This window comes from Ictidomys tridecemlineatus, chromosome 8 (assembly GCF_052094955.1).
Source record: "Ictidomys tridecemlineatus isolate mIctTri1 chromosome 8, mIctTri1.hap1, whole genome shotgun sequence".
Classification (NCBI taxonomy): domain Eukaryota; kingdom Metazoa; phylum Chordata; class Mammalia; order Rodentia; family Sciuridae; genus Ictidomys; species Ictidomys tridecemlineatus.
In genome coordinates, this window is record NC_135484.1 from 31986091 (window position 1) to 32014007 (window position 27917).

Here is a 27917-nt window from a genome sequence, read left to right on the forward strand (position 1 = left end):
TCTTCCTTTCATAATCTTCTGTAAAGTCCATTTATTCTTTGCTAGTTTAGGGACTCCTTCTCTGACTTTTCCAGCTCCTATGAAGTCTTCCTACTCTGACCTCCATTCATATATAGTCTGCACGATGTAATTTTCTATTGATTCTTTGAATAATGTTGTCTAACATGGGGCTCCATAAATTTGTTTGATTATGCAGCTTTGTGGGTCATTTTTTCTTCACACCACCTTCACAATATATGGATTTATTTCTGAATTTTATACATGTACTAGTGTTGTCTGTGTAGTAACTATTGGTAAATGTCTGGTACTAAATAAGCCAGGCAAACACATGTGTGGAACCTTCCTTCTGACAGACATTTCTCCCCCAGCTCGTTATTAACTTAATTTGACCAATTACAAAGCCACCCAACTGCATTTCAAAACCTGTGTTGCACGAACATAGTGGGATAGCTAGAAAACCTTAAAGTATGAGAAATGAATAGTATTATAGGCTTTGGGGTCAAATGATGAGTAAGTGATATTTTTCATCCACTTTCCTCTGATTTTAAAGGAACCATATTGGATTGTCCTTCATGATCGAATTGTGAGTGTTATCAGCAGTCGCAGCTTGACATCAGAAACAGAGTGGGTTGGTTATCCATTCCGCCTATTTGACTTCACTGCTTGTCATCAGTCCTACTCTGAGATGAGCTGTAGCTACACATTAGCTCTAGCACATGCTGTATGGCACCATTCTAGCATTGGACAACTTTCACTCATTCCAAAGTAAGTATTGTGATTTCTGAAACAAATTTGCCTTTTGTTTTTCTATTTTTTAAAAAATCATTTACAGATGAGAATAATTTGCAAAATAAGTGTTTTAACTATGTAGAGTCCCTGGTTAATCAGAAAGCCTCCTTTATTTCAGACTTATTTTTAAAATTAACTTGTATGTGCAAGTAATAATTTGGTGTCTAGTTTTCCATTATGGTTTCAGGATGCTTAGTCAAATGCATGCTATTTCCACACTGTATCCCAAGAGCTAGCTGCCTTTTGAACTGAAAGGCTAATATCAGCCTATTTTCTGATTATTTTTCTTGACCTTAAATTTGATATTAATTAGATTCAAATTTCTTGAGAACAGCATTTACATGAGATTGTTATTTTTTTCTTTCAAATAATTTACCTTCTGTTGGTCAATAGTTGTACTGATAAGAATAACTTTTAAATCTGAGGTAATTTATTTCAATAGGCAAAGTAAAAGCCAGTGAGAAATGTGAGATAAGTTAGAAATATTTTTATGAAATTTAGAAGGACCTTTGAAAGAATTACAAGTTTTGTAAATACCTTTACTACTTTTGTAAATACTGTATTAACAAAATTCAAAGATTTCCACTGATTTCATAAGAGATATTTATCTTCAAATTCTAGGTTTCTCACTGAAGTACTGCTTCCTATAGTGAAGACTGAATTCCAATTGCTTTATGTCTACCATCTTGTAGGACCATTTTTTACAAAGATTTCAGCAGGAGAGAATTCTATGTATGATAGAGGTAAAATATAATCTGTTATAATTGTGAAGAATTTGTTTAAGTTTCTTTACTAGTGCTTTCAAACTGCCAGTCGCAACCATTAGTGGTAAAGTCAGCTTAGTAGGATCTAAAAGGAGTTTTAGAGGGGAACTCAGTGTGCCTATAATGACTTTGGTGTGGGATGTGTTCACTTGGAGATGCAGGAAGAAATACTCCATCATGAAGGTTGAGAGGAAAGTTAAGGATATGGAAGTACATTTGAGAATTTATAGTGCAGAGAAATTAATTATATTGATGGAATTGTATGAAGTTACTCACTTCTAATAAGATGTAGAGAAAAAGAAAATAAGCCAGGAATAGAATCTTAAAAGCAAGAAATGCTAAATAAAACTAAGAAGATAGAATCTTGGAATGCAGTTATCCCAGAAATTAAAGAGATGGTATCTAGAAAGTGAATCATTTATCTCTTACTTTTAAGAGAAATGACTTAGATTGTGCAGAGAAATTTTAGTTAGGGAGTATACTGTTTCACTGGATTTCATTGTAAATGCATCATATTTCCTATATGCATAGAGGTAGTTACATGACTGTGACAGTTCCTCACCAAACATGCCATCCCACTTAATGGTTTTGTAATGGAGTCCAGTTGTACCATTTTGGGCTATTTAACTACTTTGGCCATTTAAATAATTTCACATTATTTGTTGACTAGATTGGTGTGGCATTTTATGACATGCTGGTAAATGTAGACCAGTGTAGCACCCATTTAAATTACATGGATCCCATCTGTGACTTCCTGTATCATATGAAATATATGTTTACTGGTGACAGCATGAAAGAACAAGTAAGTTAAATTTATGTATTTTTGAATATTTGTCTTAGAAAACTTAAACAGATGATGAATGTTTTTGTTTGTGTTTTTTTTTAAAAGAGTGAAGCCTTGATACAAGACCTTTTAAGATTACAGGGTGTATTATTCTAGATATGGTAGTAAAGTAAATACATGTTAAAAAATAGTAACTACATGTTTTCTCATGCTCTTACTTTTTCTCCTTGATATCTGCCATAGAATATCTGAAAAGGGGATTAATAGTAATCACGTTAGGGAGAAACAGTGTAGTATGACACAAACAGACCAGAGAGGTGTAGTGTTCTGAGTAAAAAGAGGTTCATACTTTCCCCCAATGATCAGGGCACACCATGGGGACATTGAACAGATTGCTGCATGACTAGAAAACTGAAGCCACAATGGTCAAGAGACTAACTCATGAGGCATATTCAAGGAATGTGGGAATATATACCCTGAAGAAAAAAGTCCTAGGAAATTGTTCATGTCCACACTATTTGGTGTGGACAAGTATCCTAATATTTATGGAATAAGTATTTAGGTTTGCTCTGTGTGACAAAAAGAGCATAAGAGTTCTGGTGAAGTTAATAAGATGTGCACTTGAACTCAACATATGAAGAGGTACATCTGATGTGGCTAAAAGTTGAAAAGACCTCCTTGGATCACAACCAACTTTCCTGGTGTGATAAATGGAAACTGGGCTGTTTTAGAAGGGAGGAGGTGGGGCTGATAGGTAAAGTTCATATACCTTCCCAATATTTGAATGTTAATGTCTTACTCTAATGGACAGGAAGGAAAATTTTGACATAACCATGTGAATTCAAGTCTAATGAGTTCTTTGCTAGGAGTGGAGGTTGGGAAAACGTTGACTCCTTTATACCTCAGCAAGAATGTCAAAAAAGAATTCACATGTCTCTAATGAAAGAAAGAGAACATGTGTCTCTGTGCCTACTTTTGTTGAAACACAACATGGAAAGAACCAATAATGTAATGCTCTTTTAAAAATGAATGAATAAATAAAGTATTCTTTATATTTGAACCTAAGAAATTTTGACACATAAAATACAAAAAAAGAAAAATTACCAGCAGACTCGTCTTTCCTCCTAAAGTCAAGGTATATTTGAGTAAAGCTAAGAAAGCAGTGAGTGAAACTATTTAATATATTTATTTCTTAAATATTTTACGTAAAAGTAGAACTAATTTTTTTAGTGTAAATTCTAAGTAAAAATCAAAACAAAATTAGCTTTATTTATAAAGTTGCAGATGTGAATTATTTAAAGAACTTTAAACTATAATTAAGCTTAATGCTTCTATGAAGATGGCACTTTAAAAGGATGATCAAATTGTTGCGTGTATAAAATTTCTAGTATAAACTATGCTAGCTTTTGGTAGTGGGATAACTGTCTAGTTAGATAAGTAGAAAGATATTTTTATAAATATATACATCTGTTTTTGTTGAAATACACACAGCACATACTGAAACTTCTTATCCAGCCCCTTCTCTAGTTTATTGTTTCAGAATGTATGTAAATCATTTTTAAATGGAAAGTTGAAGTCTCTTGATTCAAGGATTTTTTCATACCTTTGTTTATTTATTTATTTATTTATTTTTATGTGGTATTAAGGATCGAATGCAGGGCCTCGCACATGCTAGGTGAGCGCTCAACCACAGAGCCACAACCCCAGCCCCTCCAGTATTTTTTAATGTGTTTTTATTTCTTAGGTAGAGAAGATTATCTGTAATTTAAAACCAGCTTTAAAGCTTCGTCTTCGATTCATCACACATATTAGCAAGATGGAACCAGCTGCAGTGCCTCCACAAGCTATAAATAGTGGATCTCCAGCACCTCAGTCTAATCAGGTGCCAGCATCCTTACCAGTAACTCAGTGAAGTTAGAGTTACTGTAGTAAGAATGGAAATATACCTGTCTTAGAAAGTGGACTCAAGTTTATTAAATCTGAATGTGATCATGCTAAAGTGATGTGGTAGAAGAAGCAGCAGAGATATTCAGATTGTTTTCTTTTGATTCAAATGGTGAATCTCCTCACACCTTAATTCCCATCTCCCTGTCTATATTTTTGTCTCTAAGAGATCAAGTAAGCTACATATTGTTCATATTCATAGCAATTAAGAGCACCCTAGGAACACAGGTGTATACTGTGATCAAATGATTTTTGCCTTGTATTCTCAGTCTTTCCTATTTTAGCCATTGTTTTTATTTTTATTTTTATGTTTTATTATTGTATAGTCAGTCTTAAAGTACTTTGCTTTCAAGACAGAACACATGTAAAATAACCATTACAAATCCTTTTATACATAAATCTTCTTTTGTGATTCTTCAGGATAATAGAGATTTTTATCAAATAAAGGACTCTGGGTTTCATTGCATTGCAGAAGCAAACAAAGTTTTGTATTTTTTTAAAGGCTTGAAATTTTTATTGTAAATTTCCAAGTAAATAGTCTAATGTTTCTATCGAGGTAGATGGGCCGTTTTTGTCTTTGCTTTGAACTTACCAGATGAAATGAGTTGGAAACCATGTAAGAAAATATCATCTGAAAATGCATACATTTAAATAAAATCATGCTTAAATGGCTGATTCCCGAATCTCTGTCTGTAAAAATCAGTTGCTTTTGCATGTTGATATCCTCACCTGGAATTTTCATAATTCCAAATTTTTTAAATATATGGATTTTTAAAATACATTTTGGTTCTTTAGAGTTTATTAGATTTCTGAAAGACATTGTTAATTTTGGGGGAAATGGCATTGTGAAAAACTTGAAAACTAGTAAAGACTGTTGGATGAATACACCTTATGATTTCTTTAGTTACCTAAATTTGAATGAATGTCTTTCCAGGCTTTGTGCTGCCAGGGCTACTCCATGAGGTGTTCTACCCTAGTTTGTGACTAAAATTGTCCTAGGAATTAAGAGTTACTGGTTTAAAAAAAGAATTAGTGAATTGAACCAGCTGTAATTCAAATTCTTATTTCCAAATATATTTCTCTTAGATTTTCATTTTTTTCATAGTTCATATCATTATAATCACTATATCTTTATTTGCCATACAAGTTCAGCTTAAAATTTAGATAATGGCATAACTAAGTTTTACAGACTTCATATTAAATTTCCAGAAATTTTATGCTTTATATGATTCCAAATATTAATTTTAACATAGTCTTAATAAATTCTTGTTGATTTGGGGATTATATTGCTTTGCTTTGCTTTGAAATCCTTGATTGAGAATAGTTGTGACTCTGGTATTACACAATAGAATAGAAGAAGTGAAAATCAGACTTTCTCACAGACATGTCCATTCCAATTTGTTTATTAAAAATTCATATTTTTCTCATTGGCAAGTAGGAATATGATTTTCCTTGAGTAGACTTTTAGAGTTGCAAATCATAGACATCAATAGAAAGTAGAAACTTTATTTAGCTGAGGGAAGAAAATGCCTTTATTTTTATTATTTCCTAAAAAGTTCTTTCTTTTTTTCTTTCTTTCTTTATTTATTTTAGTAACTTTAAAGCAGTTTTGTCCAATACAACTTTTTACAGTAAGGAAATGTTTGTTCCTATGCTATCTAGTATAGAAGTTAATAGCTATATGTGGCCGTTGAACATTTGAATATGGAACTGAGTTTTAAATTTTATTAAGCTTTTATCATATTAACCGCTTATGTCTACTCTACTGGACAATTGTATTATAATGGCACATCTTGTTTACTCTTATGTCATTCAATAAAATGTTTATATTACAAAAGCCATAGAGGCAATAGCTAGGTTTAAAATTCTAAGTTGCATGTCAAAAATCAGATGGTAGAGACTCTTAACATATAACTGTTAGAATAACACACTAAAAGTTCCACCATGGAACCTGCTTCATTAGTTTCCTTGGATTCCTGTGTACTTTGGGGGAAAGGGTGAAGAAAAGTTTCTTTTCTTTTGTTTTTTCTTCTTTCCTATGTTCCATAGCCATGGTATGTTTTTAGGATGCTTAAAAACGGTAAGACATTTTGTAGTCACAGACAATTTTAGGTGGAATTCTAATCTGAATTAGGACATCTTAGAAAAGAAAAGTAGTTTGATTTCTCTGGCTCCTAGACACATTTAGGGAATATCTTCTCCTTCCCTTGCAACCTGAAAAGCAACTGTGCTTAAAATATCAACCAATATCATGTTTGAGGTTTAGGAAAAGTAAAATAGGGTCATCTATAATGTTGATGAACTTAGAGATTGCCCAAGCCTGTGGTTATCTACTTTACAGATGAAGAAACCAGAGCCAGAGTTTTAAGAGCTTCACTAAGTTCTGACAATGTTTTGGGAATGATGATTTCACTGACTTAAAAATACAGCAGTTTTAAATGGGATATATATATATATATATATATGTACATACATATATATATATATATTCATATATGTGTGTGTTAATCATAGGACAACACAGTCTTAGTTTAAAGAGTTTATTACAAAAATTATGTCTTTTGAACAACAGGGACACATGGCTACCTCTCCAGGTTGGGTGGCTCTGTCTCCTAATATTAGGAGTTCCTAACTGGAGAGCCTGTATTGGTGTGTGTTTATTTTCGATACCAGCATATTATTTGGACATTAACATGCCTCTCTCTAAAGTTGTCTTTTGCTAAAATGGGAAATACACATTTTTAATTGTACAAAAGTTTGAATTTTCAAATCTTGAATTTTCAAGCAGGAATTGGTAGAATTCATAAATTGGAAAAAATTTTCTGAATGAATAGATTTTTAGGAGGATAACTATAGGCTTAAGTATATTATTAGATTTGGTAATTATGTTGTTAGCACTGGGATTTTTATATCTTATTTTCACACTTACTTAGGTGGGTTAAGGTAGTTAACTGTAGGCTTATGATTACCCTCCCGAGCAACTCCAAAACAAGCCAAGGTTAGTGCTACTGCTGTGTTCACTGTTCGAGTTACTTCTTCTGGTGTCTTCCCAAGAGATGGGTTTACCTCCATTATATCTAGTCCTGAGAGTAGCCCTACAACAACAACAAAGAAATGTGAATAATGTAATTTATAAAATTGTTATTTTAATATCAGCAGAGCCCAATCAAAAGTTACCTGGTAGTAAAGAGATAGCCACCAACAAAATATTCTTTAATTATTGCATCAAGTGATGGGTGGGGCTGGGTTTTCAGATCAGGGAGCATAAACACATACTAGCCGAGTGTACACTTGCTTCTTTATTGTCTCAGGTTTTTACCTACCTGTTTTGTAAATTTCTTCTGTGATGTACAGACCTTCTCTGTAGGACAGACCCCCCAGGACAGGTGTGCCAGTAGCAGGTGTGAAAGCAGGGTCCAGCCCATCAACATCAAAACTCAGATGAATTGGCCTTTTCTTTCTTTTAAGAAGTGGGAAAGGATTTCACTATTTCAGTTTAAAGTTGGTGGTTTAATATTTAGTAGACAACTACAGTTCTTATTCTGCAAACCCTAAGGTTCCATAATTTTTATGCAAAGGCTTCATTAATAACTTACATCAGTTAGTATCATTAGCAAGTCTTATGTCATGCACACGAGAGCATCATACCTTCCTAGTAGATAGCTGAGTGTTTCTTCCATCACCTTGCCAATTCCCAACTTATCCACTTCAGTCATTGAAAAGTATTTAATACCCAGAGTTTTCACAATGTAGCTATCAAAGAAGAGATATTAAAATAATCTACAATTAATAAAGCTGACTCAATTTCCTCCTCTTCCCTTTCTTTATTTTTTAAAAAGAAAGATTACTGGTAAAGAATATATAAAATATTTTAAGTTCTGTGAACTGTATGCATGTAATTTTATTTGATTTTTAACAGCAAGTCAAGATATAAATAGCCTGAATAGATACATGTGTGTGTAAATGTATATAGATACGTGTGTGTGTGTGTGTGTGTGTGTGTTTGTATATAGAAGTGTTTATTTGGGGCTGTAAACATCTAACACACAAAGAAAAAATAAAGACAAATCACATCAAGGAATAAACTTACTGTTCCCCTGGATCCACGTCTCTCAAGCCAATATACACAATATCCTTGGCAGATATGCAGGGAGTCACCCAGGAGAATCCTGGTACATCAGGGATCTAAAGTGGCAATGTTTCCATTTAGTTAAATGTGTTTCTCTTGAGTAAATCCTACAGGTAATGTTGAGGACAGTTGTTGGATTATATATATCTTAATGTTTAGAATATAAACTTAGAGGATATTATTTTTAAGATAAATAAAGGGAATGCCTGCCTTACCATGTTAACACAGCATTTCCCTGTTCTGTGCCCCAAGTCTGCTGGGTCTTGCATCCTCAAAACTAAAGAAATAAATGTGCTTTCTTTATTTTAGTAGCTTTCTTCTTCTGTTTCTTTCTAAAGATCAAGTCCTCTGGATTAAGTCTAGAGTAGGTAAGGGGAATGTAGGACAAGACTTGTTGCTGCTCTTCATATCATAATGTGATGACTGATAACCACTTTGTCCTGGAGCCAACCTTGGCTGTTCCCATATGTTAACTTGACATTTTGCAATTTTATAAACACATTTGTTGGTCCTAAGTTTTTTTTAAAAAGTTACTTCTGAGCATTTAACAGTACAAGGTTTGAATCCTCTTGAATCCTCATTAGGACAAATATAATTATTATCAATAAAGATATTAATATACTGTAACATCAATAAAAATTATGAGCCACAATGTTAAATCTCAATCTAGAATTTTATCTTAAATCTTCTGGAAAAGAAGGTGCTTTCTACCATCAATGTGAAGTGATAAATCATTGTAATCTGCATTGAAGACTTTTTCTTGAAGAGCTCTGATGTACAGGGGACACTTCATAAGGAAGAGAGGTGGTGTGATGTGTAGTGGGAACACATGGGAACCAGGAGACCGAGTTCTGCTCCTTCCCTCACAATATACTTGACGTGGTTTTGGAAAGTTGATGACCTCTGAACATCTAAGGGGTAGTTTAAGAATCCAGAGAGAGGATGTTCTTCAGCATCTGTGAATTCCCCTAAACACAGATTGAAAACAGAGGTAGGCTTATGATGGTTTGGTCTATACTGAACATGTACAGACTTTTTCATTATCACCTAAACAAGACAGAATAATACCTCTGTATATAACATTTATATTGTATTAGATATTGTAAGTAATCTAGAACTGATTTAAAGTATATGGGAGATGTGCATAGGTTATATGCAAATACTAGGCCATTTTGCATAAGAGACTTGAGCATTTGAAGGTTTTGGTATCTGCTAAGTATCCTAGAACCAATGCCCCATAGACACAGAGAGACAATTGCCTATGGAGTCAGTTTGCAAACTATGAAGAAAAGTAAAGACAGAGAACATTACCCCCTTTATCAACCATTCTTTTGCTTGTTAGCACAGAGAAAATGGTTTGCAATTATATCAATGTAAAATAGTTTAGGATGCTTCCTACTTGCCAAGATTATTTTGTAAAGCAGTATCAACTAGTCTTTTACCTTTCCTTTCAGTTCCTTTAAGAGGAAAGACACAGGTTGTCCATGCAAGTTCCCACTGGAGGTTGTCAGTGGAGTGTTGATATCCGTGTGAGCATCCACCCAGATGACTCCAAGGTCAGGATGGACCCTGGCATGGCCAGAGATACTTCCAATTGCCAAACTTTGGAAGAGAAGAAACTTTGTATGAACCTCAAGTTGTCAATATTGTTACATACCTACATCATATCATTAGCTCACTTAATCTGCCTGCTAGGTTTTAAGTCCAAGTAGCTTTTTTTTTTTTTTTTTTTGGTACCAGGGATTGAACTCAGGGGAACTCGACCACTGAGCCACATCCCCAGCCCTATTTTGTATTTTTATTTAGAGACAAGGTTTCACTGAGTTGCTTGGCACCTCACTTTTGCTGAGGCTGGCTTTGAAGTCATGTTCCTCCTGTGTCAACCTCCCAAGCTGCTGGATTTACAAGCATGAGCCACCATGCCCAGCTCAAATAGCTATTTCTTACAAGACTTTTAAATTAGAGATGCCAATTAAACAATTATGACAATAGGGAAGGTATAGCTTACACTTAATACTTACTAAAAAGTTTAAGTTACACTGCTATCATTTTACTAAAATATTTTTAAGTCATCTTATAATAAAAATGCTTTATATACTTTAACCAAAAAAAAAAATATGCAACAAACTCTAGCCACACAAGAGATTCCTTCACTGAGATACTGTTCAGTTCTTAGAGTTAAATCCAGCTCCGTTTGGCAGATACTTAATTCTCTGAAGTGAATTATGACAAAGTCAATTTTTCTTAGAATTTGACTCCTTCATAATTGGAAAGCATCACTCAATTCTTCCATACATTACAGTCATTGGTACTCTCACTCTATTCTGTGCTCAGAGCCTCTGCTGTGTCTACAATCTTGCTGCACATTTGATGTCCCACTCTTGATTGGGTTCAGGCCCATCAAATCCATCCCAAGTACTCTAAACTCCAAACATTTTGCCAGAATGGAAGATCTAAGTCGTGCCTTGCACAAAAGTTAAAATATTTGAATTTACTATACAATGCCCAAGTTTCCAACTTGTGAGCATTAAGGCATCATTCAGAGAATCCAGAACTATCAGATTCTCGAAAGGAGAGCCATCGTGCCTGATGCCCAGGTTGAGGTTTGTTTTTTCTTTTAGGTTTCCTGATTTTCGGGCATTTTTTGCTCTTAAAATTTCCACTTACAAATTTTTCCACTTAAAAAAAGAACGTCTGCCCCACTCTTTCAATTATATATTTGTTAAAGAAGCCCTGGTAACAGCTGGCTTTAAAACACAGAGTTGAGGGTTGTGAATTCATTGACTCTCATATCAAAGCTCAAGAATGTGTCCATTTTTTGATGTCATTAGGCCTCTTCCAGTAATAGCATCCTTGAGAGAAAACATTTAAAAAAGCTCCATCCACAAAAATAATTGTCATACTTTATAATAGTCAAAATTTGAAAATAACCTGAATATCTGACACTACAAATGTAAATAGTGATGTAATTGCTTGCTGAAAAATTATACAGCAAAAAAAAAAATGATGCTTATAATTGGGTGTAGTGGCAAACACCTGTAATCCCAGTGGCTCAGGAGGCTGAGGCAGGAGGATCACGAATTAAAAGTCAGCCTCAGCAAAAGTGAGGCACTAAGCAACTCAGCGAGACCCTGTTTCTAAATAAAATACAAAATAGGGCTGGGGATGTGGCTCAGTGGCCGAGTGCACCTGAGTTCAATATCTGATACAAAAAAAAAGGTGCTTACATTCTTTTAAAAACTTGTTAACCAATTGAGTTCTAGGTATTATAAGTAATTAGGAAAAATTAGCTGACAACAAGCATCACTTATTTAGAAATAGAAGCCTGCACTATTTGGCTAAAATCCACTCCTGTTTCCTGCTGTAATTGATAAACATAAAGATATTGTGAGACTTTGCAAATTTAACTAAGTCTGTTTCTGTAATAAAGTAGGAACCTAAAAAAATTGTTTTTAAGGCAAAGTAGAGTATTAAATATTGGTGTTTTTGCCGCCTGTGCCCGACCGCAGGGGGACAGCCACTGCATAAGACCTGTGGTCTCCACCCAGCACCAAGCTGACTCTGTTGTTCTTCTGGACCTCTGACACCACATCTGCCAGCTGCTCGTTGGCTTTTCCCACAGACTTTGGATTCTTCACAATTTGAAAGGGGCTGTCGTTAGGAACATCAGCAAAGGGCAGGTCCCCATAGTCTTTCACATCACACTCTGCAATTAAAAGTTTCAAGTTACTAAATAAAAACAGATTGCAAATCAGTTTGGTTACAAATGTATAAAATAAGTCTATTTTCAAAAGTGTAAGCAAAGGCCAAAAGACTGTAAATGTGGTGAAGGTGGAAATCATGTCTGCTTTTGCCTGACATTGTCCTGTCGGCATCATCATCTCACTCTGGCACCAGCTGTATACCGAGCCCTCAATGAGCACTTATTGTAGCAATCCATTTGGAGCAGACACTAAAAGAACAGTGGCAGTTTCTGGTTTGGACCTAGCAGGAGGCATCACTGTCCTTACCACTGTCCCTCTGTTGCTCTCTGCCTCTGTACTTTCTGTCTTGCTATAATAATCATACTTTGTTTTTGTAATCAAGAAACAGTTAAAGCACCCCAAAGAGAGAGTACACCAGCATTTTCTAAATTTTTTTGATTCTGTATTAATGATTATTCGGGTTCAGGTTTGTTTTTCTTTCAGGTTGCTTTTCTTTTGGTCATTTGCCATTCTGAAAATTTCTACTTACATTTTTTTTTCCATTCAATAAAGAAAGTTGAGCCCCAGGCTCTCAAAGGTAGCTCAGTTACAGAGGCCCTGGTAACAGTGGCTTTCAAAGAGAAAATTGAGGTGTCCTGATCCAAACTGTCACCTGCTGAAGTAACTCAGCTTCCTCCTTGGTCCTCTAGGACCTGGCTCTAGATGGTGCTGTCAGAATCAAGTATGTGCTTGACCCCTAGCCTCTGCTTTAGCAAGTTTGGTAGGTTTTTTAATAGGAAAAAAAAAATTGTAGGTAACCCAAAGTCCCTAAGGATCTGAGTGTGCTTCCTAAAAGGGCCAGAAAAAGGTTTCAAAACTAGAAAGCTTCCTGTAAAACTGTGAACTGGGATCAGTTCAGCCATTGTTCATTTATCATGTCTGGGTGTTAGTGATTCAGTAACACCTCCAAGAGGTATCATACATCTCAGATGAGATGTGACCAAATTAACCAAGTCCATTTACCCAAGCTTTCTATTCTCCTTCCCTCTCTCCCTCCCTTCCTTCTTAGATTTAAGATTTATAATTCTTAACTCACTAAAATTTGCTTATTTTTGAATGTACACACGGATGAGTTTTGGAAATATGTATAATCTTGTAACTACCACTACAACTCTTATGCAGAACATTTCCATATCTCTCTCTTTTTTTTTTTTTTTTTTTTTGCTACTGGGGATTGAACTCAGGGGCACTTGACCATTGAGCCAAATTCCCAGCCCTATTTTGTATTTTATTTAGAGACAGGGTCTCACTGAGTTGCTTAGTGCCTCGCCAGCTAGCTGAGGCTGGCTTTGAATTCATGATCCTCCTGCCTAAGTTTCCTCAGCCACTGCAATTACAGGCATGAGCCACCAAGCCAGGCTTCTGTTCCTTTTATTCCTATCCCCACGCCCAGGAATCATTGATTAGCATTCTATTGCTATACTTTTGTCTTTCTAGAATTTCCATCAATAGAAGCATACAGTATGTGGTCTTTTGTTGCCTCTTTCACGTATCATGTTGTTTTTGAGATGTACCTATGTTCCGGTCTGTCATTTTCATTTTCACTTCTCTTGGGAAAATATGTAAAACTTCTGGGTCAAAAGGTAAATGAATGTTTATTTAAGAAACTGTCCAACTGCTTTCCAAAGTGGCTGTATCATTTTGCATTCCTAGCAGAAATACATGAAACTTTCAGTTGTTCCATGACTTCATTAACACTTCATCAGGGTTTTTCAAATATAAAGATAACATATACTTAAGCCTCAACTTTAACAAACATATAATTTTTTCGTTTTCGTTTTACACATACAAATGTGTGTGCGTGCACATACCTACTTTGTAAAACCTAAGTGCCCCTATCACTATTATTACTGTTTCTTTTTCTTTTTTTTCTTTCACAAATTGGGATCCTCTTTTGGTAGTCTCCTTCCTGAAACCTCTTGGTTTTTATTTAATTCTACTAGTTCCCATACCATCCTCCCCAACCCCATAGTTCTTGCCACATAGGTTCTTTTGTACAGCACTTCGGCTGGGAAGATAAAACTTCCAAATGAGAAGTTCCAACAACAACGTTTACTGAGGGCTTTTCCCAAACCATACCTCTCTGACACCATGTGGCTATACAGGTGCATGGTTAGTCTGCAGTTCTGTGATATAAACATCCTTACAAACATTGTGTTTTCTCAGGAGTTCTAATTTCACTAGGAAGGTGATCAGGATGATCATCTTTCAACTTAAAAATTACCTTGTTCTTTAAGTTTTTCCAGCAGACCAGCATTTCTCAAGACTGTAGGGCCTTTTTCCACCCCTCCTCGTGGCTGAACAATTAAAAAGTAAAGTATTTCAGTCGTGATCATGACCACCCAATGCCCACAAGAACTTTTCATTACTTGAATCCTATCTATCAGTTTGTGAGATCCTATAGACCCTGGAATTTAAATCCTCTAGTTTACTCTTCACATCAAGGTAGATTGAATTACCCCCAAGCCAAATAGGAGGAACAGAATCTCATCATGAAGGTTATGAGGTTCTCCTGCTGCACCACAGTTAATGAGTGGCAGAGTTTCTATTTATATCCTGCTCTTAGGATTTCAATGCTGCAGCCCCTCCTGCCATCACACAACTCTATCCACACAGCACAAAGCACCCTGATAGATGAAGTTAGAATAATGAAAAGGAAAGGCCCCTGTTTCTGAGCCACTCATAAACCCATAGAAAATGTGGGTGTTAATACCAGTTACATGAGTAGTTGCGTCAACACAGATATGAGGTGTCTTAGTAACAAAACAGTACTCCTAACTCTGCAAGAGGCACAGTGGGTCAGTGATGGCTTTGTGGCCACATGATCTTTGAGCCAAGTCTTGCAACATGAGGAGGTGGTCAGAAAAACATGACAGGGTGATGGAGAAATTTTGCAATTCAGGGGAACAGCTTGGGCAAAAGGCATTAGAAGGAAAAGAACGTGGTCTGGGTGAGACCAGCCTGTGTGCAGGTCCTCACAGCAGTACCTAGGGCCTTTTGGGGTGGTGAATGCAGGCCATAGGAAAATCAGTACCTGGGAGGTGAAATCATAAAGACCAGCCCAGAAATTTCAGGTTCTGACCTGTTTAAACAGTCATAAGAAACTACACCCATGCTGATTCCACACCTGGGAATGGACACGCCTCTCCTTTCCAGCATGTCCGCCTCTAGTCCCACTGATAGGGGTCCCAAGAAATCATTTTTTAAAAATATCTCTCTGATTTTAATTTCCAACAGGACTTTTAGATACATCACGTTATTATTTCTTTTTATCAGATGAGAAGACATGCCAAAAGAGACGTGTTTATCCTAGGATTGGGGCTGTGGACCCAAAGTAAGCAAATATTTCTTCCCCAAGTGACAGGTGGCCTGTCCAAGATGCCAAGTAAATCCTTGTTGTCAAATTCCTGTCCCTGGCACACATTCTTCCTGACATATTTTTCTCCTTTACTCCAATCCTTTTGAAATTTTTTTGTATTTTATTTTTGATTAACATACAATATTTGGATAGATTTATGAGTTACAGGGTGACATCTTGACTCGTGTATACACTGGGTAGTGATCAACTCCAGGTAATCAGCATATCCATCACCTTCAACTTTTATCATGTCACTAGAGAGAGCACATCCAAAATCTCTTCTAACTATTTTGAGATACATGGTACATTCCTGTTTTCTACATTTACCCTGCCCTGCCTTAGAGCATGGTAACTTGTTCCTCCTGTATAAGGGAACCTGATACCACCTGTAAGCTGTACCCCCTGACCAACTTCTGGTCAAGGAGATGACCAACCGTTGATCAAGGAGATGGACTTTCTCCCGCTTTAACTCCCAGTAAGGTCCTACTTGGTTCATACTCCGTCTTTAGTTTTGTATTTTTGTCCCTTCTCCTTTGTTTAATTTCAATCTAAATTACTTTATGGCACTACATGTTGTCATGTAGGTTTGACAAACTGTAAATGGTCAAAAACAATTTGACAAAACTCCCTGGCCTTTTTTTCTCCTTGCCCTTTCCAACATTAGAACAAATTTCATCTACCCCTTAGTTGACACTTTATTTGCTATAAGGCTGTCCTTAAACTTCTCAGAGTGACATCTTCTAGCCTTTGTTTTATTTGTTTGTTTCAAACTGCTTCTCGGGATGAATCTTTGCCTGTTGCTTGGTTCATCTGTCCACTTTGGAAACTGCTTTTTAAGTTCCACTGCCTTTTTAAATGGAGCCCAGTCCCTACTGGACCACAAGTATCAGATCTACTAAGGCATTGAGCTCTCTGAATAGGCTTCAGTGCAAGTCAGGGGCATAGATTTTGGAATGAAGCAGCCTTGTCTGGAATCACATAGTCAAGGCTGTGTAACCTTGAGCAAATTACCACACCTCTCTGAACATTATTAACTACTAGATAAAAATAATACCTACCTTATTGTTTCCTTGATGCCTTACAAGGGGCAAGGCAGAGAAAGGAGCTCTTTCTCAGACTCAACCTTCTATCATCTGCCTTCTGGTCTTCCCTTTTTTGCCTTTTGTCAAATTTTTATCCCTTTTAAATGCGGACAAAAGCTTATATGTTTGTCACTCCCCCCCCCCTTCCCCGCAACACACACACACATCTCCCTTATGGCTTAGTATAGAAAAATCTCTCTCTCTGTCCTGACAACAAGAGACAATAAGTTTCATTACCATGGCCATGTTTTAATGGGACAAGAGCAGGGTGTGTGTGTGTGGGGGGGGATTACTAAGAATGGGAAATGCATTCAGTGGCACTTTGACACACTATACCTTAGAGGTTGTCATTGTCCCCAGAGGGGCTGTCCTCATCAGGGTTAGGCTTCTGCAGATGCCCCAGGGCCAGAACATGTTTGGACTCCTTCCTTCTCTCCCCCTTTCCTTTTATTTGCCTCCCTTCTTTCCTTCCTTTTTAAAAATGTTTCATTTGTTCTTCTGGGTCACACAACAGTAGAGTGTATTTGGACATATCATACACACATGGAGTACAGCTTCCAGTTTTCTTGTTGTGCATGATGTTGAGTTTCTTTCCTACCTTTGTGTTGCTTTTTTCAATTCTTACTGTTACAAACTGTTTGAAAAATAGGTGAGGATATTGTGGATTTAAAGGACACCCGTGTCGGCAGGACGTCCCTGTACTAGGAGGCCTCTTTGGAGGGTTTCCAGGGCAAGGGAAGCAGTATTTACAGACAGTCCAAATGCAGTTGGGGCCTCTAACCTCTGGCCTCTCCCAATTTGTTTTGCAGTAAAAAGTCAGAGTGCACATCAAGACTTCAAAATTAAAAGGGGTGAAAGTCTTCTTAAATTTTTAGAAACTGGGAGGAGTCCATTAAAAAAAGAAAGAAGAAGAAAAAAAAACACAAACCTCAACCTTTGGAATTTCAACTCACATACTCTCCTGTTCGGTTTGACTTATTAATTTTCCTCTTTAAGCCCAGACCATGTTGAAGTCTGGAAGGCATCCTGTCATCTCATTATAATTACCAATATGAATGTGTCCAGACAGGGGAAAAGAACTGTCAATTTAATGTTCATGATATGTGTTGGTTCACACTTAGATAGCTCTAAGACAATCTGAAAGTTTCATAAACCCTTCGTCCAGACAGTGTTTCCAACTTGCAGTATTTGTCCCCCACTCAGGAAGATACAGGACAGATTCTACCAGCCCATGGACCAAGAGTTTCAAAGAATCATTAAACCATAAAATAATATAAATTATTGACAAAGTTGCATAAAACACTATCATTTATGTTATTTAAATTAAAACAATTCTGAAGATCATCACTGATTAAATATTTCTACTCAACGAATTACATAATGGAACAAATGAGTCTTCTTAAACTCTCCTCTCCTTCTGGATACTCAAGGAGTATCACAAACACCAAAAACAACAAAAGATACACAAGACGCTGCACTGAAAAATAGTCCATTTCAATGCAAAATAAAAGTATTTTGGTTCAACACGAGTAAACGAGTAAACATTCAGTTTCAAACAAAATTGACTCTGAGATTGGGAGTCATAGGAGTAGGTGGGTTTGAGACCATAATTATGCAATGTCTCGAAATGGTGAGAGGACTTTAAAACATCATTTCCTTGCCCAGATTGTAGAGAAAAACTTAAGTAACCGGAAAATAACACCTTACATGTTTTAAAGTCCCAAATTTCCAATAAAGTACGGTTATTCAAAGCGGAGGCCTTATACTCACCTGTCCCTTTGAGAAAGGGGCTCCGACAACCCCTATGGATTTTGACTTGGAGCTCATGGTCCTTGATACTTCACTTTGCTGCACCAGTGTTCTCAGGTTGCCACACTCTGCAACACTGGAAGACAGAGTGCACATCTTTTTTGCCACTTATAATTGGGTTGAACGTGTTTACTTTATTCTAATGAGGAAACCTGGCTCCACCTACTGAGCAGAAAGACAGAGTCAAAAAAAGGCTTGCACATTGTTCAAATGAACCCGATTGTTCTGAGCTCAGGTCTCTAATTAAGTGAGCATTATTTATGTTCCTTGTTCTTGTCTTTGTTGAAAAGCCACCCGAGTGACGTTAATCTTTCTTTAGGCAATTATATGTGGTTTCATAATTGCATAAGTAACCGTGTCTATAGCTGGATAAACCTGTAGTGGCACCCCCTCCTTCACCAAATAATCTTAATTAAGCTTCTCCAGAGACCCTCACCATAATTGTTTTTATTAACAAAATATCAGCAAAAATGTCTGCAAAGAACTCAGTGTAGTTAGGACTTTCTATATTTTGGTTCTCTGCCTTGTTAAAAGCTAAGTTTGGCAACAGATTTGATGATGTTATGCCTGTTTTTGTGGTAAAACTTCTGACTAATCTAAAAAAATGGGACCAAAAGCACTTTTTGTGAACTCAAAAAAATATAATACTGTTATGTAGACTCCTACAAAAATGTAAACTTCCACACCCATCTTCCTATTGGGTATAAAATTCAAAGAATTTCCAGGTAAAGCCAAAACAACTGTCAAAATCAGGACCAGATGCAGAGCCAGAAGGTGTGGATGGATGAACCCCCTCACCTGGACTAGGCTGAGACTAAACCAATGTGCCTACTACCAGGGCCACTGGAAAAATAAATGCCCCCAACTGAAGGAAGACAAATGGGCTGCTGCTACTCCTTACCAGGATAAGAGAGGTCAAGTCATTCAAGGGCAATAGCAGCCCTACAAACATGTTCCCCATGAAGATCAAAGCCACAGACACCACTGTGATGCCCCTGAGAAAGATTATGTGGGTTGGTAGCTATGGAAAATTATAATGAGGGTTAGTATTGAACAGCCTCAATCCCTGTGGGTCCTACAGTCCAAATGCTCCTAGGGAGCCAAACTGTGGACCTCATGGTGGACACTGGGGCCCACCATTCCATGGTGACCCAACCTGTAGTCCCACTTTCAAAAACACAGAAGGCAATGTGGGAGCCTCTGGCTACAGGATCATTACCCTTTTCTATTGCCCCGGAGTTACAATTTAGCAGGCCATGAAGTGGTCCATGAGATCTTGTACATACCAGATGGCCTGTTGCCATTGATGGTTTTGAGACCTGCTGAGAAAGCTCTGAGCCCAGAGAACTTTTGATGCAAAAGGTCAGGCAGTCCTATCATTGGGAAAACCTAAACCAAGGATTTTAACCCTCACAATTCCCTGGGAAGTAGAGTGGTGCCTCTTTAGGCTAGTAGTACACCACAGCAGGGACCAGAGCTCCCTTTCCAGGTACCAGGAGTATTGGCAGAGGATGATCCACCTGGTCTAGCCCAAACATTCCTCCAGTGGTGGTGGAATTAAAACCAGGAACCATACTGGTATGCCTAAGACAATATCATATTCCTCATAAGGCACAATTTGGAATTAAAAAACATTTGGACAGACTTTTGTAATATGGAATTCTCAGCCCTTGCCAATCACCATGGAATATACCTCTTTACCTGTCCAGAAACCAGGGACTGATGGTTAGCAGGCAGTTCAAGATTTACATGCAATAAATCACCCTACATAGTGTGGTCCCCAATATATACACTCTCCTAAGTTGGCTCCTAGCTGATGCAGCTTATTTCACATTCTGAACCTTAAAGATGCCTTCTTCTGCATTTGACTGGCACCACAGAGTCAGCCCTCTTTGCCTTCCATTGGAAAGCCTCCAAAGGGAACAAAGGTCAATGGACCTGGACTTAGATACCGCAAGGTTTCAAAAACTCACCACCATCTTCAGGACGGTGCTGGCTTCTGATTTGACAATGTTTCCTAAATAATGACGTGGATGTTGACCTCTAATGTTGTTACACTTTAGTCCAATATGTAGATGATCTGTTGCTGGTCAGAGCAACCCAAAAAGACTTCATGAAGGAGACATAACTGGTTCTCACTCTCCTATGTGAAACTGGCTACAAAGTCTCAAAGAAGAAAGCCCAAATCTGTCAAGCACCTTGGTTTCTATCTGACTCAGAGACAACTACAACTTGGCCCCAAAAGGAAACAGACAAGACAGTCTGCTCAATTCCAATCCCTTCCACCAGCTGCCAGATCTTGAGTGCTGAATTCTGTCAGATATGGATCACTAACTTTTCAGTTATGGCCAAACCCCTCAATGAGGCCACAAAATGGGAAGAATGATATCCTCTAATGCAGAGACCAATGCAAAAACAAATCAAATCAAAACAAAACAAAACAAAAAACTCCACTGAGGATCTTAAATGAGCACTCACCAGTACACGTGGACTAGGACTCCTGGATCTCACAAAGCCTTTCTCCCTGTTTGTCCATGCATGGTCTGGAACAGCTATAGGAGTCCTAACTCAAATGCTGGCGTACTGACACTGAGTTTTGGCCTACTTTCTAAATAGCTGGACTTTATATCATTCTGGCCACCTTGTCTATGGGCCCTTGCAGCCATGGTCCTCTGGTATTGGAAGCTGATTAGCAAACTATGGTACAGGAACTGACACTCTAGCTTATACATGATTTCTAGGGTTTGTTTGGTGTTATTAGTTTGGCTTTGTTTACTTACATTGTTTAACCTGTGCAGGGTAATAGACAAAACTATTAGTCTATCATTTAGTTTGGTTTCCTTTGGTAATCTTGGGGGGCTCTACCCCACTCCTGCTCCAATAGTGGAAATATTGTGAACTGAGAAGAAGTAAACTTCTTTTTTTCTACTGAGGGAGAAAACATTGTGAAGTATTTAAATAACTTAAAGCAGAGATTTTGTCTGTGGTATTCCCACTGCTTAGAACAGTAGTTATATAGGATGGCACTGATTACATAGTTATTGAACAAATAAGTGAGGAAACCCAGTCTCACAGACCATGTTAATAGGATTATTTGCCAAATAGATTTCCTAAGCTCTGCCTGTGGTTTTGCTTCTATGGCCTAAATATTTACCTGTGGTATTCTTGTATAGCCTAAATATTAACCTCTTGATGTTGACATTGCAAATGACTTTTCCTAATCTGTCAGGACTCTTGATAATTTTGTATGTGTTTTCATTTAAAGTTCTTAATTTTAAAATAGATAGTTGAATAATCTCTCTCTAATGCCCTGGAGCTTTAGGAGTTTTAAGTTCTACTCATTTACTTCTATATTTTTTTCTATTTGCTTTAGAGTTTATCTTTTACATTTACTTCTTTAATCCATCAACATCCACCTTGATATATTGTGCAAGTTCTCCAACTCTGTTTTCCCCTTTCTGATCCATCAGTATCCTCAACACTGCTGGACAGTCTACCTCTGTTGCCACTGATCTGAGTGCTGCCTCCATCACATACCAAGTTACCTTTCATAAATGGGTCAGATGCTGAGCAGTTTTCTTCTGTGCCATTGATTTATTTATTTGTGGATGCACCAGGTCACAATGCTTTATTGTATGACCTTCTTTGTTTTTTTTCTTTACTCATTTTTTTTACAATTGATTGATATTCTATATCTCCAGTCTATATATTTAGAATAAACTGTTGAATTCCTTTCAAACAACCTGCTATAATTTTATTAACTTTATAGATTCACCCACAAAAATTTGCTATCTTCCAAATTTCATTGCCAGAATTTTTTCTTTGAAAGCTCCTTCCTATACTAAGTTGAGATTGCCTTCCTGTCATTTGACCTATTAATCACACTTTATCCAAGTAAAACACACTATTTCTTGGCTGTCCTATATTTCTCAGGTTTCTATTGTTTAGGATGAGTATCCTCATATACCTCACCAGTTTCTTGAATTGCATAATTGCTATTCTCTTTAAGTCACCAACCTGACCACTCCTTTCAAAGCATCTTCCAGCTTCCCTGTGGGGCATTGAGAGCCCAGGGTGTACATCCAGATGTAAATGGAGTCATGTGGCTCAACCAACACAAATTTAGCAATGCCCACCTTTTCCAACAGCTGATAAAAATGTTGAATAGAGAAGTTTTTAAGCAAGAATCCTTTGTTATTCTTCTGGAAGCCTCCACCCAAAGTGGCACAGCTCTATCAATTACTCATCATTCTATAGGTTTAGCTGTTCATGAATCCCTAACTCAACCACTCCATCTTGTCCACAAGGGTGGTATAAGGACACCTGTCAAGCATCTATAAAATTTCATTACACTTGTCTGCTACTTTTTATCATCTACCAGTATGACTACTATGAAAGGAACTGAACTGACTCTGACAGGTCCTGTTCTTGGTGACCTCATGTTGTCTCCTAATGATCACTGCTTTCTTTACTTTTGCAATCTCCAAAGCTGTCATCCCAGGACTTTTGAAGGAAAAAGATCATGGGCATCTTATCTATGGCACTCTATCAGAGCTCCACTTTTCCCACCTCAATTCTTCATTTATTTTAGAGCATTGGTGTTGGGTTTTTTTTAAATCTTCCATTAATAATATAGACCTATTAATATTTCTACCCCTACTCTCTTTCCTATCTGGCATTTTCCTGAGAATTAGATCACATTTTATTTGACATCAATCCAAAACTACTAGAGTGTGATTTGGTACATAGTAGGCCCCTGTGTTAGTTTCCAATGGCTCATGTAACAGTAATACAAACTGGTTGGCTTAAAACAGCAGAAAGTTATCATCTCACAGTTTGGAGGCTGAAGGTCTGATACCAAGGTGCCATCAGAGTCACTCTTGCTCTGAAATCTGCAGCAGAATCCCTGTCTGCCTCTTCCTACTTCTTGGAGGCTGGGGAGGGTGGGGAGGCTGGCAATCTCTAGTGCTCTTTGGCTTTCAAATCTTAAATGATACCTGCAATGACTCATTTCCAAATACAGACACATTCTAAGGTACTGAATCTTAGGACTTCCAACAAACACATGTTTGGATGGAGGGAACAATTCAACTCCTAAGACACTTCAGTTGATGCTTTTGAAATAATGAAGGATGAACTAAGAATTTGTATGATACTTTTCTCCTCCTGATGCTCCCATTTTTCCTGTATTTTCTTCAGCCAACTAACAGATAAAGCCCTTTTCAGACAAAGCCCAGAATTCTTAGCACTCTGATACAAAGTCAGAAAATACAGAAAATCAACAAGACTAAATATCTAGTGGGTGATTTGAAGGAAACATTTTGTTTGGTGCTTAAGACTCCTGAAACCAGACAGACCTACTCCTGGAACACTGAAAGTTTATGGCAATGTTCAATCCAGATGATCCCTGAGTATGTTACCCAGCCATGATGGGGACTTTCCTGACCATCTGAGTCATCGCAGCTGGATGAGTAGAGGGAGCAGCCAAAAAGAAGGTTCACTCTGAATGTCTGGCTCATGTTGCTTCACGCCTATTTTTGTGGACTCCTTCCAATTCTTTCCCTTCTCTCTTTACTCCCCCAGACTTGAAACAGTACCCTTGGGAGTACGGAAACTAATATTTATTAGATTTTTGAAGACTCCCCAAAATAATGTGGCCTGAAAAAAGGGGAGTAAAAAGAAAGCCATGCACTGACAGCTTTGATCTCCCAAGACAAATGTTTTCCCTGGTGCTAACTGCAGGCAGGAAGGAGGTGTCTCATCACACTACAGTGATAACCCCTCAGGATATCCGACCTTTCTTAGAGTAAATCTCTCCAGATGCAAAGCACAGACCCCTGAGCCAAGAGTTCAAATTCCTCAGCACTCAAACTGACCCCTTCACTGATTGACAGAACAAACCCCAAATTACTGGGTGCCCAAGAAAACTGATATGCTCACTAGACCACCTCTCAGGAGGTGGCTCATTTTCCACCAGGAAAGTGGGTCCATTCCCATAGGTGTAATCCAGTGAGTCCAGTTCCTGAATAAAGGCTGAAAGGATCTGTGAAGTTTGTGTCCAGCCTGGTCTCTTTGTTCTAGCAGAAACTATAGGAAAAGAAATGACAAAAGCAAGGTCGCTGATCTCTCTTAGCACACTGGCTCCAGGGCATATTGCTTGGGACCTGGTGACAGAGATGAGGTGAAGAGGGAGCTCCACCCACCTTGGTGCCTGGAGGTCTTCAGGCCAGTATCACCCAGTGCCCGAAAAGACCCTGAATCACTTAGTGGGGGGTGGGGGTGGATATTTGTCTGCTTTGAAGGTTTCAGCTGTAGACCACCAAAGAGTCTACAAATAGGGGAGAAGGATAAGGTATAGATCACAGGTAATTAAGATCACTAGGTTCATAAACCTCTGAGAATTCCTGGAAATAATATGGGTACTAAATGTCTTGCACTTGTGGATAAGGTTTGAAACTACTGTCTGTGACCGTCCTTGGCATCTAGATTTACTCCAAAGTAAATGTGGCCTGGGACTTAGAATTAGAGGCATATGAAATAGCTCTGTCCACTGAGGTGGAGTGGTTGATCTGAGTTATAGAGCTGATTGGGCTTAGAACTGAAAATTGAAGTCAATAGTTTTTGGGTCCCTCTGATGCCATCGTACTTCCTCATGCCACTTTCTCCAGATCTATTATGACTTCTTCATTTTTAAAAAATTAGAGTCGGTCTTTAGCATTTAAAAATTTTAAGGGATATTAGGATCCTTCATAAATGAAACTTAATGAGTGATACAAATTTTGAGAAAGAATCTCAGAAAATTAATGATTTTCTCTCCCCAAGCTCAGAGTCAAACTAAATTTATATTTCATTTTTCAGTGTGTTCTTTCTTTTAACTTGAAGACACATGAGCCACACACTCAGAATGAAGCTTTGTTGTTTATTTGCCATCTGTGTTTCTTTGCAAATTTCTCATCAGGTCTTTGGCCACCTTCTTTCCTCCTTTGTTTTTTCTTAACAACCTAAAGACTCCTTTTACATGAAGCCTGTAAGCCCTTTGTTGCTCATATGCTACATATTTTTTCTTTGCATTTTTGTTTTTGCTTTACAGGACTTAAAAGTATTTTTTCCTATTTTAGGGGTGATGGATATGTTTAGTACCTTGATGGAAGCAATGGTGTCATAGGTCTATGCACACGTCTAAGCTCATGGAAATGTATACATTTAACACGTGCAATTTTTGTATATTATCATTTTTCTTAATTTTGCATATCAATTATAAATTTTCCTAATTTTGATTGAGAAATAAAATAATCAAATTAAAAAATAAGTATAAAATGGAGAAAACAGAAGGTGTTGACATGCACTGATGAATTATACCTTGATATCTCTTGCAGGAAAGAGGAGCCATTTTATGCTGGTGAACAATGGTGCCTGCATGTAGTGAGGATTTATGCAAACAACATTCTTGGGACTGCTGTTAGACTGAAATGCTTTTTATAAATGTATTTTTTAACGTATCAGCTTGTAACATTTGATGTTTGAATGGGGCAAACCTGTAACTAAATGGGATTAAAAAAACTGAAATGATCCAGTAAAATAACATTTAGCTAAAAATAACTTAATAACTTAATAAGCTTAATTTTGCCAGGTAAAGTCAGACCTGGGGGAGTTAGTTCATCAATCCCTTTGCACTTATTTCCACTTAGAAATTGAATTTAATTTAACTGGACTTCACTTTCCATGTGAGTCCAGTCTCTCCCTTTGGTTTAGGAGGAGCAACCGTCATGCAAGGGGAGAAATCCAGAAGCAGGAAAAGCCCATCGATCCATGCTAATTTGAAGAAAAAACAACCTGAGTGAAAAGTCTGACATAAATTCATTCAAGAAAATGTTGCTTTGTGGCTTTCAAATAAATCAGTAACTAAGATGTTGACATTTTTGTAGTAACAGACATATCAAACTGGCAATGACATATAAGCATAAAGTATGCTGCTAAAGTACTGCTCATGTTAAATTATCTTAATTAGCTAAACATTCGTATAAATGTTCTATTCACACTTAGCCAACTTCCTTTTCTACCAATTGTTCAATTGTAAGCAGCCCAGAAAATCACTCCAGATGTTAAATAGGAAATAAATATTTAAAATGTGTGTTTATTAGTTATACATTTGTTAGTGAACTACATAGTTAGTTGTAAAATTCTCCAAAGTAGCTTACTTACCATTTATCTTGCTTTTAGTTATAAATACCTATCATAAACATTGTGATAAAATTTTCTATTAAAAAATTGCCATCATTACCATCTAGTTTTTACATGTTAGTTAAGGGTTTTGTTCCCTCCGCGTTGTTAAAGTGAAAGTTTGTTAGAGAAATGAGAATATAAAGAAAAATCTTTTAAAAGTCAGGATTTGATGCAAACCCTCACATTATGGTTTGGATGTGAGGTGTTCTCCAAAAGCTCAAGAAATGACTAGGGTATGAGTCCCTTAACCCACTCAGTGAATTAATCCCCTGACAGGATTGACTGAGTGGTCACTGAAGGCAGGTAGAGTGTGGCTGGAGGTATTGGGTCATTGGAGTATATATTTTGTATCTGATGAGTGGAGTCTCTCTCTCTCTCTCTCTCTCTCTCTCTCTCTCTCTCTCTCTCTCTCTCTCTCTCTCTCCTTCCAGATCATATTGTGAGCTGAATCCCTGTGCCATACTCTTCAGCTATGATGTTCAGCCTCACCTTGAGCCCTGAGGAATGCAGCAGGCTCTCTATGGACTAAGACCTCTGAAACTATGAGCCCCCAAATAAACTTTTCTTCCTCTAAAGTTATTCTTGTCTCATCTTTTGTCAATAGCAGCAAAAAAAAAAAAAAAAGAAAAAAAAAAAAGACTAAAAACACTTAGCTACCTCATCTGAAGCTCCCAATTAAGGGATGTCAGTGAAATGTACAAATTAACATGAAGCAATTTAATTTGTAAACTATAGCTTCAGCAGCCCTGTGTATTAGCAGTATTGCAGAGGCCCATGTTCTGCTGGGGAGTCGAGGGGAAGACTAATGGATACCTAAAATAATCTATACCATGCAGAGTTGTTTTAGAAAACACTTGAAAAGATCATTCTTAAATAGCATGATCTATTGTGTTAACCACCTTTCCATTTTCATCTCTAGAACAAAAGCAAATTTTAAAAGCCTGGAGAAACATAATTATGCAGAGGAGAAGGGAATAATATTTTGAGGAAGTAACTCTACTTTTCTCTTTTCCTTGTACTCACTCAGTTGAGAATCTGAGGGAGATGGACAGGCAGAGAGCTAGACAAGGTCGCAAAACTCCCTACTGTTCATTTCCTATAGTCCTGGAGTAGAGAGAGGACTATAGCAAGGATAGGAGGTATGGCAAGTAAGCAGTTGAAATGAGGATTTGAGCCTAGACAAAGTGTTTTGGGCAGAAGCGTGAAAGAAAAAGGATTTCTACCGGGATAAATCTATTCCCTGAGACCCAGAGGCACAAGGACAGGGCTACGGTCCCCTGAAGCAAGGGACT

General features: G+C 37.3%; 3 protein-coding genes across 5 annotated transcripts in view; 2 read left to right on the top strand and 1 right to left on the bottom strand.

Annotated features, from left to right (window-relative positions):
* LOC101963893 (mediator of RNA polymerase II transcription subunit 23) overlaps positions 1–765 on the top strand; it is a 62989-nt gene extending 62224 nt beyond the window's left edge. Inside the window, exon 30 of the mRNA XM_078019119.1 lies at positions 551–765. Coding sequence (XP_077875245.1) covers positions 551–576 — 26 coding nt within the window. The 3' untranslated portion in view covers positions 577–765. The remainder of the gene's footprint in view (positions 1–550) is intronic.
* On the top strand, positions 748–27200 carry LOC144366036 (mediator of RNA polymerase II transcription subunit 23-like). Of its 3 annotated transcripts, none has more exons than XM_078019127.1 (5): positions 748–765; positions 1411–1532; positions 2224–2355; positions 4082–4219; positions 25779–27200. In XM_078019127.1, the coding sequence occupies exons 2-5, from the start codon at positions 1524–1526 to the stop codon at positions 25803–25805; spliced, it is 306 nt and encodes a 101-aa protein (XP_077875253.1). In that variant the 5' UTR covers positions 748–765; positions 1411–1523; the 3' UTR covers positions 25806–27200. The 3 variants fall into 3 exon arrangements, with proteins under 3 accessions (XP_077875253.1, XP_077875254.1, XP_077875252.1); XM_078019128.1 differs by lacking the exon at positions 25779–27200 and adding an exon at positions 5875–5889; XM_078019126.1 differs by lacking the exon at positions 25779–27200 and having other exon boundaries at positions 4082–5062.
* Positions 6808–18478, bottom strand: LOC144366035 (arginase-1). The gene is made up of 8 exons (XM_078019125.1): positions 18364–18478; positions 14378–14450; positions 11942–12116; positions 9853–10012; positions 8372–8466; positions 7930–8034; positions 7605–7741; positions 6808–7376 (listed from the first exon to the last, which is right to left on the bottom strand). The coding sequence occupies exons 1-8, from the start codon at positions 18418–18420 to the stop codon at positions 7207–7209; spliced, it is 972 nt and encodes a 323-aa protein (XP_077875251.1). The 5' UTR covers positions 18421–18478; the 3' UTR covers positions 6808–7206.
* Positions 27201–27917: the final 717 nt, after the last annotated feature.